Source organism: Nylanderia fulva, unplaced genomic scaffold, assembly GCF_048542155.1.
Source record: "Nylanderia fulva isolate GAGA-0341 unplaced genomic scaffold, ASM4854215v1 Scaffold21, whole genome shotgun sequence".
NCBI classification, from domain to species: domain Eukaryota; kingdom Metazoa; phylum Arthropoda; class Insecta; order Hymenoptera; family Formicidae; genus Nylanderia; species Nylanderia fulva.
The window spans coordinates 1,868,281-1,893,844 of NW_028190275.1; the positions used below are offsets into that span (position 1 = coordinate 1,868,281).

General features: G+C 35.6%; 4 protein-coding genes across 22 annotated transcripts in view; 2 read left to right on the top strand and 2 right to left on the bottom strand.

Moving 5' to 3' along the window:
• The window catches only part of LOC114935367 (uncharacterized), a 41,934-nt gene extending 31,449 nt beyond the window's left edge, over positions 1-10,485 (top strand). For 2 of the 5 annotated variants that reach the window (XM_085482615.1, XM_085482617.1), the window contains exons 2-5: positions 7,007-7,396; positions 7,588-8,276; positions 8,395-9,490; positions 9,584-10,485. In XM_085482615.1, coding sequence (XP_085338741.1) covers positions 7,007-7,396; positions 7,588-8,276; positions 8,395-9,490; positions 9,584-10,009 — 2,601 coding nt within the window. In that variant the 3' untranslated portion in view covers positions 10,010-10,485. Of the gene's footprint in view, positions 1-1,645; positions 2,039-7,006; positions 7,397-7,587; positions 8,277-8,394; positions 9,491-9,583 lie in introns of those variants that run through there. The other 3 variants (XM_085482616.1, XM_085482618.1, XM_029308197.2) reach the window with 2 other exon arrangements.
• A 100-nt stretch (positions 10,486-10,585) lies between these two features.
• Positions 10,586-16,146, bottom strand: Mvb12 (multivesicular body subunit 12-like Mvb12). 4 transcript variants are annotated; one of them, XM_029308218.2, is made up of 9 exons: positions 15,701-16,146; positions 15,166-15,391; positions 13,442-13,585; positions 13,154-13,352; positions 12,918-13,062; positions 12,517-12,600; positions 12,093-12,444; positions 11,723-11,773; positions 10,586-11,652 (listed from the first exon to the last, which is right to left on the bottom strand). In XM_029308218.2, exons 2-9 carry the CDS (start codon positions 15,268-15,270, stop codon positions 11,617-11,619), a joined length of 1,116 nt encoding a protein of 371 aa, XP_029164051.2. In that variant the 5' UTR covers positions 15,271-15,391; positions 15,701-16,146; the 3' UTR covers positions 10,586-11,616. The 4 variants fall into 4 exon arrangements, with proteins under 4 accessions (XP_029164051.2, XP_085338745.1, XP_029164069.2 ...); XM_085482619.1 differs by having other exon boundaries at positions 15,688-16,146; XM_029308236.2 differs by lacking the exon at positions 15,166-15,391.
• Positions 16,147-18,373: 2,227 nt separating this feature from the next.
• qm (geranylgeranyl pyrophosphate synthase quemao) lies at positions 18,374-24,677 on the top strand. Of its 5 annotated transcripts, none has more exons than XM_085482603.1 (9): positions 18,374-18,655; positions 18,793-18,947; positions 19,283-19,427; positions 20,082-20,202; positions 20,284-20,423; positions 20,527-20,629; positions 20,813-22,851; positions 23,359-23,694; positions 24,345-24,677. In XM_085482603.1, the coding sequence occupies exons 1-7, from the start codon at positions 18,590-18,592 to the stop codon at positions 21,043-21,045; spliced, it is 963 nt and encodes a 320-aa protein (XP_085338729.1). In that variant the 5' UTR covers positions 18,374-18,589; the 3' UTR covers positions 21,046-22,851; positions 23,359-23,694; positions 24,345-24,677. The 5 variants fall into 5 exon arrangements, with proteins under 5 accessions (XP_085338729.1, XP_085338726.1, XP_085338728.1 ...); XM_085482600.1 differs by having other exon boundaries at positions 20,527-20,625; positions 20,788-22,874; XM_085482602.1 differs by having other exon boundaries at positions 20,527-20,625; positions 20,788-22,874; positions 23,377-23,694.
• The window catches only part of LOC146723297 (uncharacterized), a 39,101-nt gene continuing 34,779 nt past the window's right edge, over positions 21,243-25,564 (bottom strand). For 4 of the 8 annotated variants that reach the window (XM_085482604.1, XM_085482606.1, XM_085482611.1 and 1 more), the window contains 2 exons: positions 23,405-23,777; positions 21,243-22,801 (listed from right to left, as the gene is read on the bottom strand). In XM_085482604.1, coding sequence (XP_085338730.1) covers positions 22,730-22,801; positions 23,405-23,777 — 445 coding nt within the window. In that variant the 3' untranslated portion in view covers positions 21,243-22,729. Of the gene's footprint in view, positions 22,802-23,404; positions 23,778-25,564 lie in introns of those variants that run through there. The other 4 variants (XM_085482605.1, XM_085482607.1, XM_085482609.1 and 1 more) reach the window with 2 other exon arrangements.

The following is a 25,564-nucleotide window of genomic DNA, read 5'->3' on the forward strand; positions in this document are numbered from 1 at the left end:
GATCAAATAATTGTACGCGTTTTGAAACGGTTTAATTTAGTTTATTCACTTTCTACAAGTTCGTCGCGTACCTAGACTTATGTTTCTCGGCGCTCGCTCTCTTGAGGACAGACTCGAGGGCCGCGCGAATTTCGGAGCTCGCGTAGGGCGGCAGCCGATCGGGGTCCTCGATTGGACCATCGGAAAATCAGGCGATGTACACACGCCAATTAGCGGCGAGTGTACACGTTGGTTTCACGTGTTTCCTTGGCGTAAACACTAAGGAATTTAACAAAAAACATTCTAGAAAATTCGATCGTCCTCGAGGATTCGATCCGAAGAACGAATCTTCAACAATAGTCCTCAACAAATTAGAAAAAAATTCCACGATAGTCTTAATAAAAATATATCTGTAGATGTAAATGTTTCAAAAATATATATGGCGAAATATTTTTTAATATATTGGATCGGGATAAAGGATGTCTCGAAACAATCAGCGCAACCCCTTCCTCTAAAATAGTCTTGAGCAATTTGGAAAAAAGATGGTTTTAATAAAAATATATCTGCAAATGTAAATATATTTAAAAAATATGGCGAAATATTATTTTCAAAAGGGTCTAAAAGAAAGTTAGTCCGAAAAAATGAGAAAACATAAATATGATGTGATAATCTTAATAAAAATCTATCCGCAAATGTGTTTGAAAAATATGAGGAAATATGAATTTCCTCTGAAAAGGATACCTAACAAAGAGATGTAGAAAATGGAGAAAACACAAATGTATTGATCGGGGATAAAGAGTATCTGTCGAACAAAGGATGCGGAGTGTTAAATGTAAGTCAGCTGAGCGGAGGCCAGCTCGAAACTCGCGTTTTATCCGAGAAGGGACACGTTTCGTTCACGTTTACATTACGTACGGCGGTCCCCATCGGTGGTCCTACCTGTTTCCGTCTGGGCACGACGATGGACCGACCACGTAAGACGAATACACACGCACACTCGCGCTACGTGGGGCAGACTTTGCATCTCTTTTCCACCTTCGTTCCATACCTGCTTTTCTTACTTTCTCTCTTCTCCCCGCCTGCCAACTTGCTCCAGGATCGGATTTGTCAATTAGCGTTTAACTTCTCGATTCTCAACGACACGTAATCGAGATATTCCGTCAAATGTTTGTATCATTTATGTATCAAATATAATTTCTACATATGCGTATATAATTTCATACATTTGTACAATTTAATCTTATACATCTAATCTTATCTGACACACGTTGATTTGATCAAAACGCTGATTTGGAATTGTCTTTGTCGAACTTGCTTGCAATAATTAAATGTGTTATTGCGGTGTAAAAGCAGGAGCAGAATAGCTTCTCGTCTCTATTATAATCTACATACAATAACAACACTGTCGTAAAGTCTCTCGCATACTTTTGTCATCTTCAAGGTCGCATATCATCAAAGGTGCAAAGAGCACCTAGAGAGAAACTATTACCTAGAAAAACGAAATTAACTACAAACCCAAGCGGCCTAGTCTCCAAATCTATGCTGAATTCAGAGTCGGAGAGTCACGAGTCGAAGACTCGAGCTCTGAATTGCTTTGAAAATCCGAGCCTGAGTGGCAATAGTTCTCCCTTCTCCGTTCGCTGGTGGCTCGGTGGCTCGGCACCGAGTGTTCGCCGACCAGTCGGAGTCGGTCCGTGGCCTAAGCTCGTACGTGTTCCAGGTGTTGGTCGTCAGGTTTCCTCTCTCGGGTGTCCTGTTCGTCCAGCTCGCGAGCCGTCTCCGGAAATTGAGGGAATCCTATTTTGTACATATACGAGCGTGTTCCGCACGCTCGCGCAAACGAGCCCGCGTCTTCAAACTAGTCGGCTGCTCGCCGGGCCCCGAGGGGGCCCGAACGAAGAGCCCCCAGCACGCGGAATGCTGCCGTGCGACCAGGTGAAATTCGGCCGCGCCGTTGTGGTCGTATGCGTCATCCAGAGCGATGTGAAATTCCTCGCCAGTTCGCTCAAGTTCGTTAAAGGTGTCCCCAAACTAACGCGAAGAGGAGGAGTTTGAGAAGGTAAAGACTCCGAGGCAAATGTCTGCTTCTAACGAATATATAGATATTTATATAGTTTAAAGAGAGATAAGGGATTTAAATGAATTCGGAAATCGAGTCATGTAAAAGCTGAATATTATATATTTCCAGACTCTGTATAGTAAACCTTGAAAGATGAAGAAGCAGGGTTTTTATTTCCTGAAAATAATTTTCTTAATTGATTGATTTGGAGAGTTGATGAAAAATCTCCTTGTCTTCTTCGACGGGGACCAGTCAGGACGTTGGACGACGACACCTGGCTGGTGTCTTTGTACGTTTCGCAGTCGGGAGCGGGAGGGAATTGCATATGGTGCCGGTGTATGTTCGCGAGCAAAACAATGCGCGTGTGTTGCAGCTGTTGCGACGAGCGCAACAAATGCAGGCTGCATGTAACGTGTGCCAGAGAAAGTGCATTCTCTCTCTCTTTCCCTCTTTCCATTCATCGGCACCGCGCGCGCGACACCGAGCAGCGGATGACGTCACTGGTGAACCGCTTGCGCGCGGAACCAGAGATGGATCTCTTCGACCGTGCAGTCAACACCTTCCCGTACTCAGTTCCTTTCGATCTAATATCGCCGTTATCACATACTACACTCGACGCGTGAATCCGGAACGGAGATCGAGCGCGAGATCCCTCGCCTCGATCCCAGCAAGCGAACGCACAAAGGCGGGATAACTGTACCGACCCCCGATCTGTCTCGACTCGCTTGACCTCCAATCGGTGTGCACCGGCAACCCGTGGTGTGGACCGAAAAACCCGTTGCCCGGGGAACTCGCGGGAGAAAGTCGCGCAGCACACTTTTTCGATATATGCGTGTGTTATATACCTGACACGCGGCGGACTCGTGAATTTTCGATTAAAATCGAGTCTTCGTGGGCGTTCAACTGGGTGATGTGAGAGAGAAGAAGGCAAGGCGCGAAAGGCTATACGCCTGGAAACGAGATGCTCGCGTGTCGTTGTGTCACACTTGCCTTCCTGTCCCATCCACGCTCTTCCTGTCTACCTTCTCAAGTCTCTTCAAGGCTCTTCTCGCGTGAGCTTTTCACGGTCATTATCACGAGTCGAGTTGTCGCGAGGGATTATTGACCGATGTCGAGTAATGACGGCTGATTATTATTTTTATTGCTTGTTTCCTTTAGGAATATATTTCCACGCTGTATGAAATAAATATTGAGATTAAATTTCCAAAGTTGAAGTATAAATCAAAGTTTACGATTTACATGTGGAGGAAATGTGAGAATGATTACAACTTGTTTAATTTGGTTTGTTTAATGCCATCACGCATCAATTATAATTTGATATAAAAGGAAAAACTTATATGTCTCATTACAAATATGAAATTTTGTTTGCACACTGAAATAAACTATTAATAAGAAAACTTTTTTTTATTGTGAAAGAAAAAATAATTTTATTAAAAATATCTCATAAAAACATAGCCCCAGATATAATATTATTTAATATTTAGATTTTTATTTTTATATTATATTAGTATTGTATAGAGAGAGACTTCTCTTAAAATTTATCCTGAAAATCATGGAAATCATCGGATAATAGGTATTGGAAGAATTTTATAAGAGTTTCTCTGATTAATATTTACCACAATAAAAATATGAATATCACAGTTAGATATAAAATATGTTTAATTAATTTTTACTATGTACATATTAATATTTTTATTGTGGTAAATATTAATCAGAAAAACTCATAAAATTCTTTTAATACCATATTATGATTTTCGCCGTTTTTAAATCCTAAGGCTTTTAAATTCTAAGAGAAAATTCTTTCCATAATATTGGCATATTTGAAAATTTTTTATACACTTCCTCATTTAAATAGTAGAGAATGTAATGAGCTACTTATACATACATATTTATATATATAATTTTTCCAAATTCATAATTTTCTGAAATACATGATTTCGAAAATGGCAAAGTTTCGTTGGGTAAAAAAATAATTATTTTCATTCACGCCAAGTGTTTGATTCACTTTTATTTCATACACTATAAAAAAATTTGTTAACTTGACTAAACCTTTCCAACTAAATCACTATTTTGTTAATTGAACATATATTAGTATTTAAGTTAAATATACGTTTTGTTAGATTTAATATGTCACATTTATAATTTAAATATTTTTATATGTTCAATTAACAAAATAATAATATTTAGTTGAAAGGTTTAGTCAAGTTAAGAAACTTTGTTTTTTTTAGAGTGTACGTATTTAAAAAGATCGTTCCGCATCAGAGATTCTAGCACTTGGCTCGTCCCTCTTAGAGCCCAGGGGCGCTTAATTTATGGTCAGCACCAATATAGCCTGAGAAACTCCTGTCCCGATGACTCGGTAACCTTGTAATCGGTCGGGGTCTACCTTCAGAATTTCACGAAAGGATCCTTGCGTAGGTTCCTCCCGTTAAAGTGTTCTCCTTCAGCGAACACAGGTATTTCGGGTCCCTGCGATTGTTTCGCCTCCGCGTTAAGAATGCGAGGCTGGCGAAGAAAAAGTACCATTCTAAGAGGTTTAATCCAGATAGAAAAATTTGCGTATCTAGGTCGGTAGGCACATTGAGATTTATACTCGCAGAAAGGCCTTTGTTTCGATTTAAAAAATGTATACATATACGTATGTATGTATAGAAACAGTTAGAGAAAGACAGATTATGGTCTCTGAAACGGTACTAAATTTGAATTAGTGAGAATATTGAAGACTTCAAAGATGATTTATAGTTGCCTAAAAACTGTCATCTCTTGTTTGTTAGTTTATTTTATATTTTTCTACACAGAGAGGATTTTCTCTTAGAATCCACCCTGAAAATAATGGTAATTGTGGGACAATATTAAGAGAATTTTACGAGTTTCTTTAATTAAATATTTACCACAATAAAAAATATTAATCTCCACATATTTTATTGTAGTTATTATAATATTTAATTCTAAAGAAAATTCTAAGAGAAAATTCTCTCCGTGCATAAACGAGAAAAAGAAACTCCCTTTAGTACAATAGTGTATTTGATTACAAATTTCTAATATCAATAAAGACGTCGATAAATATTAAAAAATATTAAAAATATAAAATATAAATATTAAAAATATAATATATAATTTCACAAAAAATAGTAAAAAGAATTAAAACATTAGAATGCAAAAATTTGACAAAGAGATAATGCATGTTTAAAAGAGCTAAAGAGACATGAAAAAAATGCAAGCGATTTAGACAAGAATATATGTACATATATCCGTCTTGGAAAGCACGATGCAATTCTTCATGAAAAAATAAATTATTTCTAAGAAGCCGGACTAAGTATGCAATTTTATTAATTGCGAAGATCTTTGCTTCTTTCTTGCGACGCGATTAGCATCTCGCGATTTAATTAGATGCAGCTGCGACTTATCGATTTAAGGACGAATGAACATCGAACGAGTTATCTAGCAGGGAGATATTCGCGAGAGATGGGAAGATGCGTCTCGTTACCGTCGTTCCGGTCGATATATCGTATCCTTAACCCCCTGTAAAGCGGGAAAGACACACGGTGCATCGAGCCGCGAATAAACCACAGTGTAATTGCGGCTTGCACTTTAGCTGCATCGCCGTTAGATCGTCGGCTATGTATTAAATCGCGACTAGCGGAAAGTGCCGCTTCGCGATTTCTTTATCTAAAAAACGCGTTTCGCGGAAACAAAAATCGCGGAACCATAAATTCTCTCGAGAATACTCTTTCGATAATAATATAATTTAGTAGTAATTTTTAAATTACTCTTGGAAATATCTTTTAAATATTGATTTACATTTAAGTGCTTATTAATTAAATATAAATACTAATACCGCTTTATAATTTAAGCATGCGCAGAAGCTGAAATCTGATAAAATCATAAATTATCTAGAAATACAAAAAATAAAAATTGAGCTCGAGATTCTAGATTTCAAGAATATGTATTGTAACTTTATAAGATTCTTGACTATATTCGAGTCAGCACCTTTGAATTATAATTCATCCAAATCCTTTGATTGAATCATCATTCGGATCAAATTTCTCAAAGAATCTCATTAACTGATGCTGGCGCAACAATGAGACTTGCTTTTGTCATCATTCATTACCCGATATGCAACTTTTCCCCTACCTTTATGGATAGTCAAGGCATCAAGTTGAAAAGTGTTTACTTAACAATGGATCGACCGTCGAACGCGAATCGCGATTTACCGGTTTCCCGTGGTTCCAGGTCAAGTCCTTCCGGTTTTAGAGTCGGGTCGATCCGACCCTCCTTTTGCATCTGGATCAACGAACGTCACTCTTTCTCCGAGTCAGCTCTGTCGAGAGACTCTTCCTCTTTCGTTGACGGGAAGCAAGGTCGAAGCTGGCATTGTTCATCGATTTTGCGCAGACAGCTTTCATCCTTCATGTCTGCAATGCATATGATGAATATCTCGTTGTGATTTGCATTGTGCAAAGCCATTCATCTTGAGAGAGAAAGAGCGATGTAGAAATCTAGAAAAGAAGGATCTTTGAGGGAAAAAAAGATTAATTTTATTAGCGCTATTCTTCAGTTTTATATTAAAAAGAATGATATTTAAAAAAAATAGAAAGTTTGTCTAAACTCCATTACTATTTTTGACAGAAATCAGCTGATACCTGTCAAAAATATTAATCGAATTTAAAGTATTGTAACATATTATTTTATTTCAATTTTTGTAACATTAATATTTTCAAATTAACTCTTATTAATCAGCTGATTTCCGTTAAAAAATATAATAAAGCATTAATTTGCTAATTAAATTTTAAATTAATAATATGTTATAAAAATTAAAATAAGATAAATGTTTTAAATAATATGTTAGAATGCTTTAAACTCGATTAATATTTTTGACAGTTATCAGCTGATTTCTGACAGAAATCAGCTGATTAAAGCGCAAAAATCTCTTATACTTATGGGAAATGTTTTCTTTGTGTTTTAAAGATGGAAATCGAGGTCCGGACGCTCAAGCAGGAACTGGCGCGCACCCAGGACGCTTTAAAAGCCGCCACGAAGAAATGTCGGGACCTGGTGAAGGAGCTGGATCACCGTACGACCGGCCACGAGTCCGAGAAGATTCTGCGGGATCAACAGCTCTCGAGGATACTGCGGGCGTTGCTGTACCTGGAGGGACGACTGAAGCAGGAGCAAAAGTCGATCAGACAGATGCTCTGCGAGAAGGACACTGTTATTAGAAATCAGCAGCTGGAGATTACTATGCTCAGGCGATACACGAAGAACTACATTAAAGGCAAACGTGATCGGACGACGATAGCCGCCGGGACAGTCAACGCCAATGTTGAAAAAAATCTGCAGAACCTCGGCGATTTGCAAGTAATTTAAAAAAGAATATGATAATTATAGTATAATTATTTCCCACAATAAGCGATTTATTTAGAAACAATGGAAAATATAATAAGAGGGAATAATGTGCAAAGAATAAGAGAGTAAAAAATGTTCTCCACTCTATATTTCCTACAAATTCAAGTCTCTTCGACACTAACTCGCGTGCTAATCATTTCCAGAAGGAGACGCTACAAGAGAGCGGTATCGGCAAAGATATCGCGAGTCTAAAATGCGAGATAATCACGCGACTGAATCCGGCGTCGTCCGGCATCTTAGACGAGCTGAACCGCAATAGCGTGAAGAAGACACACAGTTTCGCCGGCAGCGACATTTCCAAAGCCAGTTTGACCAGCAGCGAGAACACCGATCATGCGTCCATCATCACCACGACGACGGAGGGCAGCCCTTCGTTGCTCAGTACGGAGGGCTTCTGCGAGGGCGAGAGCACGGACGTGTCACCTGGCTCGACCTTAAACAAGTGTCCGAACAGGTATACGCCGACGACAGTGACTGACAGCGAGAACGAGACGACGATGATCGCGGATGAGAATGAGGACATGGAAGATGATGATACGATAACGACAAGAAGGATCCTTCACAGGATAAAGGGCCAGAAAACGACGGCCAAAGGTTCCGATGTGGTGGTCGAGGTAGTCGGCATTACGAGGACAGAGAGCAAGGATGATGGGATGGACTGTAACTTCGTCTCGGAGGATGAGAATCAGGACGTAAAGATGAATGATCAAGGAGAGAATGACGAGGAACCGATTTACGTAAACGCCTGCAACGAAACGAACGAGAGGAACCTCCAGCAGACGGAGTTGCTGTTAAGGACGAAAGATAATCATAGCAATAATAATAATAATGTGTACGTTGCTCTTTTTTTTTGTTACAAGATTTTTATTATAAATATTCACGCCATTATATTCCATTTATATTTTCTAATTTTTCTTTTTCAAACACAATTTCCTTTCAATCTTTTCTAGCAGCGAGGTAAAGATCGAGACACCCGAGTTGTTGGTGGAGGACACTAGTGGTAACTGGTATAGCGATCCTGACGAAGACCGGTTGAATGAGGACGTGTTCAGGCATAGCACTTACCGGCCAAACAGTAACCACAACTCTGTGTTAGAATGTGTGAATCAAATCTTGCTGCAGGACATGGAGGAAGAGGAGAACTCGGTGCTGTCGGTACCGCGCCGATTCAAGCATCGCGGTAGAATCGTACGCTTCCAGTCGGCTAGATTGTCCGATATCGAATCGGTGGGTTCGGAGATGGAGAGGAGAAACTCTGAGGAATCCGCCGCAGACAGTAAAGATTCTCCGAGAGAGGAGGAGCCCGTGGAAAACGAGACGAGCGCGTCCGAGGATGAGTTTGGTATGAGAATCGTTCAAAAGGAGTCGGATGACGATTCCAAAGACGATTCCAAGGCGATTCCACTGGTTATTATTGAACCCAAGGTCGATGTCGAAGAGATGAGAAAGGTTTCGGTAAAATCTCAGGTGAATAATCCTCCCTTAAAAATGGAAAGGATCGAGGAGAAGGCCTGTCTGCAAATGTCCGCACGAGGACTAACTATTGCTAAGAACTTGGATTACGAAGATATCGAATCGCTACCGGAAGTAGCAATGTCACCGACGCCGCCCAGGACGCCACCAGCTCTGCCGCCAAAGCCACAATTTCGCTGTAATAATACGCTAATTTTGAAGAAAATTCCGAGTCCGTCATTCTTAATTGACGAAAAGAGACAGCAAGACACTACCGGGGATCCTACGAAAAGAAGTATTTTAGGATTAGTATCGTCAAAGGCGGCGAAGAATCTAAATCTGGAGGAAACAAAGAGTTCGGCCAGGAGTTCGACGAGAGAGATGAAAGGTCGCGAAGGCGGTGGATTCTGGAAGAGTAGATTCAATCATGTGCGCTCATCCTTTCAAGTGAGACAGAAAGAACGGGATCAGTCGAAAAACGCTGCCAGAGTTACAAACATCGTTCGGCATTTTGAAGAATTCAAAATCGGCGATCCGGAAGAGCAGACGAAGGATAGAAATCGCCCAAAGGAGCGTCACGGCGAACTCGATCAGGTAAGGACCCTCGCGGACGAGATTTATAATAAGATGTTTTGGGCGAATAATATATTCTAATTTCTAAAACAATTTTTTTCCTCGTGTGTCCAGGATTTTGACATTCGGCAAAACTTTGAGGAATTCAATCTGGATGAATGCGACCTGTCGGACGATCCTGATCGACCCGAGGGCGACGGATCCGAGAGACTGGGCTATAACGGGCTCAACAACGCCGATCAAAATGGTGTCGTCAAAGAAAACAACAATGTTCCTGCCATCAGTAATGGCAACAGCAATGGTGAAACTGGCGGAACCAGCGGATACGATCATTTCCTCGAGGCAACCGGCCTCAGCAATAAGTCGATCCTCACGCCTTCGAGGCTGCTGAGCAACCACAAGAGCATGCTGAAACCGAAGGATGTAAAGTACAAGAGCAGAATTAAGGCTACGGCAGTGCTGGAAAGGCACGGAGTGCAAACGACGGTCGGCAGTACCTCGACGACGCACGTCAGACACTGGACAGGGCCGTTTGTCTGACGACTGGCCAATGTCCTGCCGGGCAAAAGTATCTTTCGTCCCGCCGTGTCGGCCGACAATTCACCGATAAAGGCAAAGTACAGAAGATTCTGATCCTCTGACTCGCTTCCGACTAATTAAATATTTTTAGTCACGGCGTTTCTCGTTTTTATAACGCAAAACGGAATTTTAAGCAATATCGTGATCAAGGAATAGAAAATTCTTACAAGCAGGATTAGAAAAGCACACACAATCTTGTCTCCTGCCTTACTAATATCGTGTGTAATATCATGAATTATTATACGAATTTTAACATACTATCTATAAAAATGTATACATGCGAGTCTTTTATAGATCTTGAAGTCGCACTTTAAATGATTAACTTATTTGATTCTTTCTGATAGATGTTTATAATACGTTGATTTAACTGTTTCTGCTGTGAAATTATTTATAAGTCTTTGTAATCTGTGAAAAAAATATGATGACTTGTCTCGATATTTTTTGATACGATACTTTTATTTATAAAAATCATTATCTCGAACTATTATATTTTCCATTACCCTTATATGATTTTCATTTAATGAATGCAAAGATATGTTTGGTAGTTCACTTCTCACCCACATCATCTTTTATTAAAACTATTATTAACATATACACGGGTCTGTCTATCTTACAATTAAATTACGTTCGCGTACATTCGACGAGGAATCTTACCATAAGGTACGAATTTAATTTTCAAAGAATAGAACGATGAGAGGTCTCAATTGGAAGAATAAGATCTAACGTCGCGGATCTCGACAATTTCGAAGACATGATTTTTTTCTTCAACACAATCATATATATATATGCTTTTAAATAGAATAGATATAGATACAAATGTGAGTATGCAAACAAAAAATATTATATTACAACACAAAGAGGAGGAGGGAGAAGCAATTTAATCAAAAATTGCAGGATAAATATTCGAATCTCCGTATAAAAAATAGTATACATATATCGCATCAAAGATGAAATAGGAGGAAATTAAATTAAATTAAATAGCTTTTGTGATGTGCATTCTCGCCACGAACTTAGGATTCAGTACTGAATACGCAACGAGAACGCGCTGCCACTGTCAATAAAGTTATGCATTTGTTCGTGCGCACAATAGTTTACAAGCGTTCAAGTTATGCGATATTTGTGAGATACGCAAAAAATCTCTAATTATAATACAAATTGCGTGTGTGTGTACATATATTTTTTATACATATATAATCTCTACTATCTATCTGAAAGATATAACGCAAGTCTATAAAAATATGACAACGCTATCAACCGGTATCAAAATCTAAAAGTGGGGCGTGAGAAGAAGAAACGCGAACAGTAAGTTTTTTTATGTAAGTCGAGTAAGTTTTTTTTATGTTATTCCTTCTCAAGAGCAGTACACAATCCCCAATTTTTTTTTGTAAGCGTCGTGCGGTTCGATTCTCTTTCGCGCGTTAGTATATAAATCATTCGTTCAGGCACTCCATTTACGCTTGTTTGGCTAATATTAATTATATCGGATACAAACGTGTATGAATATAACGGCAGGAAGGTCTCGCTCACGAAAACTCGCAGAATTGGTTCTGGCACAAATGTCGCGTCCTTCAAGTCTCCCTCTCCGCACGGAAGTCGTAGAAGAACTGCGGATAGAGAACGTCAGAATTATATTTATCACCAAAAATAATCGCTAAAAAATTTAGTACAACGTACCTCTCTATCCAAATCTCTTTGTGTCCACACTTTGATAACAGGAAGTTTGCTCTGTCGAAACATTTGGAAGAAATTAATTATATTATATCAGAGAAAGTAAGTTATAAGCATGGGCGTGCACAAGATTTTTTTCCAGGAGGGAGTTGATTAATTTGAATTTGTTTGATTTTTAAATTGAAAAAAATTTTGTTATTTTTATTTTTTTATGTTAAATATGCAAATAAATTCTAATGTTTATTCAAAAAGAGAGCACATGCTTAATTTTTTTTATTGATCCTAAGGAAGGCAAATGTCCCCTTTTGTCTCCTCCTGCGAACGCCTATGGTTATAAGTCAATCGATAACTATACTCTCCAAATTATCATACTTACACTCGCAGAATCAGGATGATTAGTGATAAGACGAGGATTAAGCGCGAACGGAACTCCATCGAGATCGGACGAGCCCGGAAGTGTGCCGTAAACGGTCGTCGAACCGACAGGGACGGGCAAGGCGGACGTGGGCGGTTGAGGCGCCGGCCTCGTGGGTCTGATTCTCGCATTAAGACTCAGTACTTCGTAATCTCGATCGCCAGACTCGTCATTGTCCTTATTAGCTCCGCTACCAATTTGCGGATAGATCCCGTTGACTGCTTTTGGCGCGAACTTTGGTTTCGGGGGCCTCTCGGGGGCTGGTCTGTGAGGAGATCCGTTCGAAGGATTCGGAGAAGGGCTTTGTAGTAAGCTAAAATACGTATAACAATATAGGATGAAATTGAAATAACGCAATAAATTTAATGCAAAAACAGTAACTCACTCTATATTAACGTATGGCTGTGTATCCGAATTCGCATTTATGATATCTACTGTTTTATAGCATACGCGAACACCATTTATAACTCTGAAAAGAAACAGATATCTTAAAATATATTGCGATTACACAAGACATTGCATGAGAAGGTATAGAGTATAGGCTCTCTTTCTTTGCACTCTATTTTCTGATATATATAAATATTCCGTATTTATCTTTTTTACACTTGGAAAATATTGTTATAAACTTTTAACTACAGTTATTCTTTTCTGTTATAACATATTTGATAAATATACAAATAATTAAAGTGTTTCAAAATGTAAATTAAACATAAAATCAATTATAAATATGCATTAAAAAAGTGCAAAGAATCGAGCTGAAGTGGCTCAATATTAAAAGCAACATACCCGGCAGCGGAAAACCCAATAGGCGCTAATTTGGAGTCCTTGTGGATTATCCTACTGCATATTATAATATCTGTGACTGCTTTCGCGCACGAGTTCTTATTCCTAATTTTATAGCACACCTGTTTCTTCCGCCAGGCCCTTTGCCCTGCAATTTAGTTTTTCAAATTACAAATTTACATATCTGATTAGTTAAATACAGTAACACACTAAAGAGAGAGAGAGAAAGAGAGACTTACTCGAATCCACGGTATACGAAATCATATTGTATCCTTCCGGTGGAGTGTCTCGTTCGTTAATCACCACGATATCTTCAACCACGCAACCAGGCGGGCCCTCGGTTTTCGAGAAGCAGATGTATCTTCCCTTCTTCTTAATGAATAGTCCGTTTTCTCTCCACAGATCGGCGTCGGTGTCCTGGTCGTACGTTCTCGACACCTTAAACAAACGCAACGGTATCTCTAATTATCACAGCGACGACAGATAAACACATACATCAGAGATAAGTGTATTTTAACACATCGTACCACTGTGTAGTTCGGCGGACACTTGTCTACGTCTTCGACAACGCTAATGGCAGTTATTGGCCTGTCGTCCGGAAGCACGGCCGACACTTGATGGACTAGCATCTTGCAGCCGGTCTTCTTTGACATTGCTAAGATTCCGGATACCTGTCAATTCATTTCTAATTAGAAAAGGTGAAGAGGAACGAGGCAATAAATTATAAATAATTAATTTATAACTACAATAAGGATTATACTATATTGCTTTTTTCGCCTATTAATCATGTGAAAAGAGATTAACATTTATAATCATGGCTACAATAGCTATTGTTGGACGATCATCGCGAGGAAATTTATACTGTATTACGGGTATTTGATTGGATCAATTAAATGGAATACAATGAAACGATGGTCTGCGATAATAAATTTAACGACGAAAAATCGTAAATGCGATGCATCAGCCTTTTTCCGACGTATCAGCAAAACGTTCCAAAAATATCAACGTGTGACCGACATTCTTCGCTCCATGAGGTTTCCGAGCGCGAGGCAATCGACTATGAAACTCTCGTTAATCCGACGCGACGTAGCACAAACCGATTGAAGTCTTCCGGTTAGCAATCTATCTTGCATTCTCGGATCTGCGGTTTGAACCGGAGAACGGATTCGTTCAGAGAGAAAAGAGTTTCCAGACGCCTTCTACGTCAAGGCTTAGCTTGATTACATTCACTCTCGACGACTGAAGAAATCCACGAGTGTTTTCTACGAGTATTAATTGGGAAACAATAATGATTGGTCTTTTCCTGGAAAATTATGTTTGGTCTGTCGGTGTAAAATTTGATCAGTCTCGAACAAGCGGTTCATTGCTCGATGAGTAATCTGGCGTGAATTAACAACATAGGCGGGGTTGATGAAGAAAGCAAAACATAAGAGGAAAGTGGAACGTACAGGCATGTTCGCGGAAGAATGTGTAATGCCATTGCGTTAATAATTACGTGAACATCTCGACGACTAAGGCCTGGTCTACAATAGAGTCGTAATTCGTAATTTGTAAGAAATTGACCCCAATCACAGATGATTATTTTTGAAATAATCAACTGTGATTTGTGCGAATTCCTTACGAATTACGACTCTATTGTAGACCAGGGGCCTAATAAGAAATTAATGAGGCTTAATTTGAAGTAGAATTTTAACCAGTCTAGGAAGAGTCAAACGAGACTGTGTGGTTTTAATGAAAATTAATTTTTCACCAAACTGACTTGTGCACAGGACACAAATTTCTTTCAATGTGATACTAATTAAAATAATCATTAATTAATATACCTATGATTATACAAATAATCTCAATAAATGATATAAATAATATCAATTATAAATAATCATTAAAGTAATTTAAAAAATCTCATAAATGTGATTTCTTTGGCAAACATGTTTTCCCAGCAAGTTTAAAATTCAACTTGATATCTACATAAGAAATGTACAATACAATGGAATTTATAACAGCGAATGAATATAACAATGAAACATTATTTCGTTGTATTGGAGAAGTACTTTCTGCGTGCGTTTGAACCCAAGAAGAGGTCTTCGTCGAATCATTCATGCAAGTTTCAATACTTCCAATTAAACCTCATTCGGAGAACCGTCACTTGACTCGTGTTTGCATTTCGGAGTTAAATTAACGGCAATAATGTGACACATCTAAATAGATTTTGATTACGCAGAAGGAAACGTCATTCGATCAACAAATTTACATTAACGCTCCGGCCAGTCATCGTCACTCGCTGTCGTAAGACAGAAAAATAACTCGAGTATCCGGAATCTTGCGAAACAACGACAACCGGGGAATTTCCATTCATCTCCTCATCTTTGAGATGCTTCTCGTCTGGAGATAATCAGTTGAGATTCCGCGACCATTTCTTTTGCTCAACCGTTGTTCTCACAAAGAAAGAAACTTTGTTAACAAAATCGTTGACGCACCTGTAGATATAAATATACATATTATATAAATGTCTGTATATTTTTAGACTCTCGGAGTCTTTAACTAAAGTTCAAGAGAAGTGACATATATATATATATATATATATATATATATATATATGTGTAAGCGTAACAGATAAATGCCTAGCTACTAGACAAAACAAACAACAGACATAACGCAACGGGAGAAGCAGGGACTCCCGTGGGAAACCGGCGTTGAATCGCTCAAGGGCGTGCTCGGGAAGGGAGGTCGATCGAATATATAAGGTCTATTGGTAGACGCAACATATATGTACGTGTGTATTGTACGTGATGGTACGAGACGATGGCACTCTTCCCCCTTTCGTAGATTATATTAGACGTGTCATCGGCCGCGACGTCGCCTCTCGCGAGGCGCTCGATAGAGGTTGACCTTCTCTCACGATGCGACGTTGTGTATCTTTCCTCGTCACGTCTCTTCTCCTACTCCTCCTCTTCTTCTTCTTCTTCCTCTTCTTCTTCTTCTGCTTCTTCACACGATCGCGCACTTCGCTCTTACAACGAAGCGACCACAACACGACGCGAGAGCGCGACTTCTTTCACCGGCGCGCATATTATAACTCGGAGCTAACTTCAGGGGATGACGTCAACCGACGACGACGTCGCGGAGGACCGCGCACCACGCTACCGTTGCCCGACGACGCGCCTCGCGGAACTGCCCGAAAACCACCGAGGTTGGCGAACTCGACCCCGGGTGCAGAGAGAAACCTGAGAGAGGCCCATCCCGGCGATTTTCTTGCGACTACTTTTCGCTCCCGCGCAGCAGCGCCTCTACGTCCATTTTACAACCGCTTCGAACTACGAAGCCACATTTACCTTCAGTAGCGAGATAACAATATGATTTTTGGTGCTACATCAATAATTGTAGTTATAGTAGCTTTACAAAAAGATACCTATACGTCAATATGAATATTTCAAATTTTCAAACAGAAAATTATAAAAAGTTAGGTATTTAAATGTAATTATTTTTATAATATAAACTATAGTATTTCATAATTATTTATCTAACCGCAATATAATATGCCTTGTAATGCAAATAAGTTGCATATTGTTGAGTAGGAAATTATAACATCGATGTTATAACTTATAGTGTTTAATGGGATATTCTCATTTTTCATTATGAAATCAATCTTTGATCCCTGCGAGATCATTATAATACATATATGTGTCGCAATCATAGAGGAAATAATTCTGTAAAAAATTTTGAAATATTAATATTTTTACCCCCATAGTAAAAAACCAGTGATATCACTGGTTTTTTTTTGCTATGGGGGTATATTATTCTTATTGCTCTAAAATACCAAATTATTTGAATATTATTTTAAATAATTTAATATATAAAGATTAACACATATGTTATATATATATATATATATATATATATATATTTTTTTTCTCTCTTTTTGAATATTTAAATATTATTCTATATAAATAGCTTAGTAAAGATAACACATGTGTACTATCTAGCTGTATAATTATCTTTAATTTAGTGAAGAGATAACACACATATATATGTACTATATTTAGCTGTAATTATCTTTAATTATTTATATATATACTTTACTGCAATTATATATATATATATCACTTTACTGTATAATTATCTTTAATATTTACAGTAAATATCTGAATATTATAGTTTATATAATTAATTGAGTATATTTATCTTATAGATATAAAATATAAAATAAAGATGGTTTTATTTTAAATATATCTAGATAAAAAATAAAATTATATAGCGATTTCATTTATATATATAGAGACAACTTCTAGATAATATTAATTTAATATTTAAGAGCGCTAACACAATTATTAAAAAATATAAATTATAAAAGAGATAATAAAAATATGAATATATTTTCTAAATTATCTGGAATAATATTCAGATAATTGCAGTAAAGTATATATATAAATAATTAAAGATAATTACAGCTAAATAGTACACGTGTGTTATCTCTTCACTAAATTGAAGATAATTATATATACAGCTAGATAGTACACATGTGTTATCTTTACTAAGCTATTTATATAGAATAATATTTAAATATTCAAAAAGAGAGAAAAGAATTTATTTGTATGTCACCAATTTTGAGTTCTTTTTCAAATACATATAGAACTCATATCAATAAAATGAATTCTATATGTATTTGAAAAAGGACTCAAAATTGGTGACATACAAATGAATTCTTTTCAAATACCTTGTACTATCTGGGTAAACTAATAATATATATGTTTTATCTTTATATGTACATATTTTCATCTCATCTTTATTTTTATTTTCTATACAGCTAAAATTTTAAAATCATCTAATAAGCTTAGCACTAATAAGTGTCAATGAATTAATAAATATGACAGATTTGATTTGCTGCGCCACATATTATTATTAATGTTATTACTTTTTCAATTTTGTTTTAATATAATAATCAATGATGACAAGTGACTTTAATCCTTGTTCTATATATGTAATCATAGCCTCCCAGATAACACACGATGTTCTATATTCTATGAATATTCTTATTAAATGTAAATGTTCTTAATTTCGGAATATTCGCATTGAATATTATATAAATATACATAGAATATTATTATTTCAATATAATAAATCGGGATTTTTCTCATATAAATAAATGAGCTAATATAGAGTCCATGTGTCATCTTATTAGACGAATACGAATCAATTGATATATAGGAGCGTGAAATGTCAAGTTAAATTCTATTCTGAGAAGCATATAATGTATTAATTATGTCACACAGATAAACGAATAAAATGAGGCGAATAAGAATGAAGGATAACAAGCTTTTACGCGGTATAATAATGATACGCCGAACTTTAGCATTTCTTATTTCCTCATTGGGATTCGTAAAAAAAACCCATACTGTAGATTACACTCCCTCCCTAACTATACTGATGAACTGATGGTATATATTCGCGTTTCATGCCGTTACGTGTCAGTCTGACAAAGTAGTGTCAAACGCTTGTGTCAGGTGTCAGCCTGTCAGCTGATCAGCTGATATATTCGGTGCTTATATTTACTTGTGTGTTGTGTTGCATATTTGTCTTTTACGTTTACTTTTAATTGTACGTGACAAATTATTATTCTCTTTGAACCTTACAATTTCAAGAGAGACAAATATCGCTTATTGGTTCGAATCGAAAACATGACAAATACAGAGAATAATGATCCTTTTTACCATTCTTTGAGCGGTGACAAGGAAGAAGATGAGGTTAGTTCGATTTTTAATTTACTGGTTTTTTATATACATTTGATTTATCTACGATTAATAGACAGATTTTGACTTAGAACAGACGTGTTTTAAGGATTTTAATTAAATTTTTTTTTTAATTATGTAATTTCTCATAGAAACTGTTGGAACCTATCAAATATATTCTTCAAGTTCCTGGAAAGCAGATAAGGGCCAAATTATCCCAGGCTTTCAACTACTGGTTAAAAATATCGCCCGACAGAGTAAAAGCAATCGAGGAAATAGTAATTATGCTCCACAATGCAAGCCTTGTGTAAGTTTACTGGATCAGTGTGATTTTTTGTTTTGTACATTTTCCATTTACACATTTTATTAAAATATACAACTATATATAATTTTATTACATGCAAATGCATTTGCATTTTAACTTGTATTATCTTTGTAACCAATATGCTAATGTACTGATATTCTAATGTACTGATATTCTGATATTCAATAATAATTCTATATTTTTCTATTACATATATATTCATGTTATTGCTTTATTTATATTACATGTATACAATTAAATTTATATTAATTAAAAAGACAATTTCCTATACACTTTTATAAGATTATAATTTGTTTTAATTTAATTTTTTCTTATAGAACTGATGATATTGAAGATAATTCCATTTTGCGAAGAGGTATTCCTGTTGCTCATTCTGTTTATGGAATTGCTGGCTCGCTAAATGCTGCAAATTATGTAATGTTTATTGCTTTGGAAAGAGTTGTTAATTTGCAACATTTTGCAGTAAGTATTCAATATATGTAAAAGAAAAAGATAAAAAAATAAGCAATACTTAAATCACACTATTTTTACAAAAAAAATTAAAAGAGATCTTATTCTCCTTTATAAATGCTCATAATAACATTTTCAAAAAATGCAAAATTTAAATTTAATCCTGAGTTATATCCATGACATTATACATTCTTAAATAAACTGAAATGAATGAAGTTATTCTTTTGTTATAATACACTAAAATTAAAGTTATTGCGAGAATTAGACTAAAGAAAAAAGCATATTATTTGTTGAGCTATTGTTGTAAACTATTAATTTAAGTAGAAATATATATTCCTTCTTATCCTACAAATTTTTTTAACATAATTTTATTATATGCAAATGCATTTGCATTTTAGCTTGAATTATACTTGTAACCAATTGATATTTTAATAATTTTACGTTGTAATATTTTAATATTTATAGATAATTCTTACTTCAAAATTTAAAATAAAAAATATTAAAATAAAAAAATACATGTTTTATGTGTCCTTAAAGATATGTTTTATGTTATTTTAGTATGTATTATAACATTAAGGTCATTAAGACTCATTAAAATTGTAAAAGGTTAGATAAGACTTTACATTTTCCTGTTAGATAAAATGTAAATTACGTTTTTTTCTTCAGGCGACGAAAGTATATATGGAACAATTATTGGAACTTCATAGAGGTCAAGGTATGGAAATTTATTGGCGGGACAATTTCATTTGTCCAAGTGAGGCAGATTACAAAACTATGACAATAAGAAGTAAATATTAATACTTATATATATAAATTTGCCATTAAAATATATATATGAAAAAAATTAAAATATTAACTAATTTTGCAGAAACTGGTGGTCTCTTTAACATGGCGGTAAGATTAATGAAATTATTCTCAGCTTACGAAGAAGACTTATCGTCATTAATAGCTATTTTGGGCTTGTACTTTCAAATACGAGATGATTATTGCAATTTGTGCCTCAGTGAAGTGAGTAATGATATACATAATAATATACTTAATATACATAAGGATCTACAATATTATATATACTTGAATAAACTGAAAGAATTAAATTAATTTTTTGTTATAGTATACCGAAAATAAAAGTTACTGCGAGGATTTGACTGAAGGAAAATTCAGCTTTCCAATTATTCATGCAATTACAACCAATCCTGGTGATAGGCAAATAATAAGTATCCTTTAGTATATTACTTTTTTATTATGATACTTTTTATTTAAAAAAAAATATCTTGGTTAATTAACACACTTGATTTACTAGAAAAGGAACGTAAACGGTTCTACATCACACGCACAATTTTCAAAAATTTTATAATTTATGAACTTTATTTAGGTTTCCTTAATAATGCCTGATAAAGATATTCTGAGACAACGAACGAAAGATATCGAAGTGAAACGTCATTGTGTTAAATTATTGGAGAAATTTGGCTCCTTCAAGTACACTAGAGATGTGCTTGAAGAGTTGGATGCAAAAACGAGAGCTGAGATTGATCGTTTAGGAGGCAACCCATTGTTGATAAAAATCCTAGATGAGCTTAAGAATTGGGATACCAAAGAAGCGCCTAAAGATCTCTTAACTGGAACATTTTAAATTTAAGAGAGAAAAAAGATATATATTAAATTTATATTTTTCTTTATTATGTAAAACTGCAAGTTTCCATAATGTTACACAGAGTGATCTGCTATTAATAGTAAAAGAGAGCAAAGGATAGTTGTACATGAAAAATATGATGGAACAATCGTAAAAGATGTATAATAAAACTTCTTGATAGGAAGTTTTTGAGGAGAAAAAATGGCACGTTAAAAAGATACTTGAGAATGAAAATGACAATCGTATCTTGCTTGCTCATTTACAAATAGCATTATAATATAAATTTTTATGTGAGACTAAAAAATATTTATTACATTTTATATTTATTGATATAGAAATTGTAATCTATTGTTATTGCATTAAAAACTATGCTGTACAAATGTTATGATCTCTCTTGTTAACAATAAGTATATTTTAAATCTTTGATTCTTCAAACGTTGCCATATATGTTCTTGTTTTTAAAACTTACTTTATCATTCCTGGATATAAACTATGAATTCGAACAAATCCTTTAAATAAAAATCAAGACATGACAAATTTAGTAATTTGATCCAACTTGTCAAGTTAGTACTGTAACCAATCCAACACTTACATTGCTCGTTTGAAAAACTTTATTTTTCAAATGTAAGTTCCACCGTGTTAAAAATTTTTAATATTTTTTAATTATGAGAAGTGTTTTCAAACTAGTAATAAATCAATAGATAATAAGAAGAGAAAACACAATTTCTGATGTTTATAAATAGGACGCTGAATGAATAGAAAAATATGGAATTTTGCCTAATATATGCATGTAACTGATTGTTCAGTTTATTTTTCTAAAAAAAAAAAATAATACAAAGCTTTTATCTTCAACTCATCTGTTCATGTAAAACCATCTTGCCAACTAATACTATTAATAACAGATTAGTACTGTGTTTAATACTTCTACATTACAAATTACAACAGAACAATTTTATAAACAGGATGAAATAATTTTTCTGTTTCTATGTCAGGAATGAAACTATACAGTCTGTGATATTAAGAATGAGAATATTTCTTTTTTTCTCTTACATTTGAGTTTTATGAGGTTTGGAGATACTTTTATAAAGTATTTTTATTAGCAATCGCGTAACGTGTATACAATAATTTAATAGCATACTGAATGATCGCATTATCGAAGTTTTATATAATTGTTTTGTACGTATCATGCTATTACAATATACATTTGTACCTGTTACATTCTGAAATACATAGAATCATAGAAAATCATCATCTATAACTAACGAATGTCTATCTAAGAAAAATATTTGCGCATTTTTGTCATCTCTCCAAGCGCACAATATACAATTCTTACTACATCATCAGCATCAGTGTTTAGATCTTTTTCGCAGATTTGAAAAATCATTAAGTTCAGTATGCTCTCTTTTTTATCCTTCAGATTTAGACTAGATCTCGCACACAAAATCACTGTTCGTGTCATTTAATTCGCACAACTTTAGAAGGCATTATTTCGGCCTCGCTCATCTTTAATCATCTTCGTTTCCTCGTTGCGAGCAGAATCCTTTGCTCCTGATTGACGCAGGATCAGATCGAATCGGAGATTTCTCAAGTCTAAGGACTAAGATAACGTGGCGATTTGACATGTCCTCTGTTCAAGCTCGCTGTCCTCGTCAGTTTCGCTGGCCCAAGAGGGCCGTCGCTCGTGTCATATCTCGCCATCGCTATCCCCAGGACAGCGCCCTGTTCCTGACACGCCGTCATCGAGGACCTCCGTCACCTCGCGAAGCAGACAATGATTGATAGATATAATCGCAACAAACAAAATGTGTAATAAATATTATATAAAAAAAGTAAGAATCTTCTCTCGACCGTACTGGCAAATATTATTTATTCAATCACAATTGAAAGTTATGATTGAATAAATAATATTTGCCAGTACGGTCGAGAGAAGATTCTTACTTTTTTTAAATTCCGTCTGGCGATTCTCAAATATCTACGTTTTTAAATATTATATATTTTGCGCGGCAGAATCTGAATTAATTTCAATGTAAATAACGAATCGACAAAAGTCAGAAAAATTGTAAGGAAAAATTCGCTATGGAAGGAAAATTATAAGAATGTCAATCATGAAAATATATGTTTAAAATATTCTATGTATATTGTATAAAATATTCTGTTATTATCAAGAATATAACATGTTAAGATATAGGTCAGTCAAATGTTGATCTGTATTAAAGAAACGAACTGACAAATTTCTAAATTCTAAATATTATAAATTTTCTTTCAAATTCCATCAAACATGAATGGATTACAAGTGGACAAATTTCTTACAAGATTCATCGAACTCAACAGCGGACGCAGGGATCTTGAAGATACTTACTAGGACTTCCTCGAAGCGATCGTAATTGTCCTGTCTGGAGTTCAAGAGACTCTCGCCTACGGAATCGGACCCGGCGTTCGATTGGCAAGGATCTCGTCGTCCTAGTGCGCTCGATGCAATATGCAGCAAGGACAATACCGCCAACAGACCGGCTGCAAACCATATGCATATATGTATCAGGAAATTCGCACAGGGACAACGAGGAATAGCTGAAGGAGTTTGCGTCCTCTTACCCGCAACGTAGGAGAGCCAAAGTCTATTGGGTCGCCATACTAGGACGCAGGACAACGGTAAGTACAATATCGCCCTTCGCCAGCCTCGCGTGGCTATCAGGACGTTGGACCAACAACGCGAGCAAAGTGAATCCTCGTTTCTGCACAAAAAAAAATATCAGAATTATTTTTTTTCACGGGAAAATATTCGCCAGTTTGCGAAATTAAAAATATTATTTTAGAGAGGAAGAGAATAAATACACACGTGGACCGTGTATTTAAAACAAATAAATTAATCGATCAAATAAATCAATTAATACACACATGAGCGCACGCTATTTATTTCAGTCAAATAGATTGTAAAATTACCTTTTTTCATTCTCGCACAAAGCTTTATTTTAATTATGCATGTAATATATCGAAATGTTCATTTAAAGCTATAATTAATTTTATTTGCCAATAATTTTTCATTACTAATTATATGAATGATTAGCAAGAAGAAGCAATCGAAAGGTATGCATATTATATTCTTCAGAGATAATTAATATTTTCGAATATTGTGAAAAATTACACGAGCATCGATGCGTACGCGAGAGTAGAGAGATTATTCGATTTACATTCGACAAACAAAACTTTTATGAGAACATTTCACTGAATCGCAATCAGTTTTAATCCTTATTATATAGCTTCATCAATTTTCATTCAATTCTTCTTTTTCTTTTTCAAAGGACGGAACAGCAAGACGAGTTCTTCATCGACTCAACCTCGTGGAGACTTTCGTCGCTCATTACAAGATTACTGAATTAAATCCTGATTGTACATAAAAAAAGAGGAACTTTTCACTTCAAAAACTTTTCAATATTTTATAACTGCAACAAGTTTTACAATACATTCTCTTAATTGTGTGTTGCAAGCTTTAATGTCAAATCAGTCTTTTCACGAAAAGGTTTAAGCTCTTGATAGAGTCTCTAATTTTTGTCTGTCGACATTTTAGACCTAAGTTTTATTTTTATTTACATATGTATGTGTACAATTATTATATTAAACCATTGATTTACATACATGATAGCGATTTCGTTTGTAATGTAATTTCGTAATGGAAATATCCGCAGTGAGCATATATTTGCCGAAGCTTGGAAATTATCAGAGAAATTTCCGCGGAAGTAGACAGTATAATTATTGTACGCGTCTGGAAACGTACCGATATTAGTGCTCACGACTGCTAAATTCCTAATCAACAGTTCGCAGAGGATTAATCCTATTACGAGAACGACGGAACGAGGAAAAGCATCGATAATCATCTTTTTATACGACTTTGCGCGAACAAACACAAAGATAAGAGTCGTCCCTTTAAACGTGAATCAGGAAAAAGTAAAAAAATCTAATTCAGAGAAGAGATCCTTCCTTTCAATACTTCTTTAGTACACAATCACCATGGTCGTCCGCAGGACTTTTCAGGGAAATAAAAATAATTTATTATTTAATTTAGTTTCACTTTTTTATATTAAATATACAAATAAATTCCAGTATTTATTTCAAAGGAGAGCAAACGCTTAATTTTTTGACAGATTCCAAGGAGGTAAATGCTCCTCCTGCGCAAGCCCATGATCACAAAGTATTGAAATTTTTTTAATGAAATTATTCTCGTGCGATATATGAAAAAAAATAAATAAAATAAAAAAAAGATATCTCCGAAAATGTCTTTTTTTTCTCTCTTTTCGGAGACAATCAGGCGGAAGGTGGATCCTCTGTGCAGAGTGATCGATCGCTCCGACTCGCAGTTTTAATGGCACCGTCGTCGTCGAGGACATAAACTTCCGCCGGGGAAGTAACGTCGATTCGATGGATCGCTAAGCTAAGTTGCGCGATAAAACCGTAGAACTTCTTTTACTACTTTGTTCCCTATAGCACATACTAGAGCTGTATCAAGCTAAGGAAGAACGTTGGC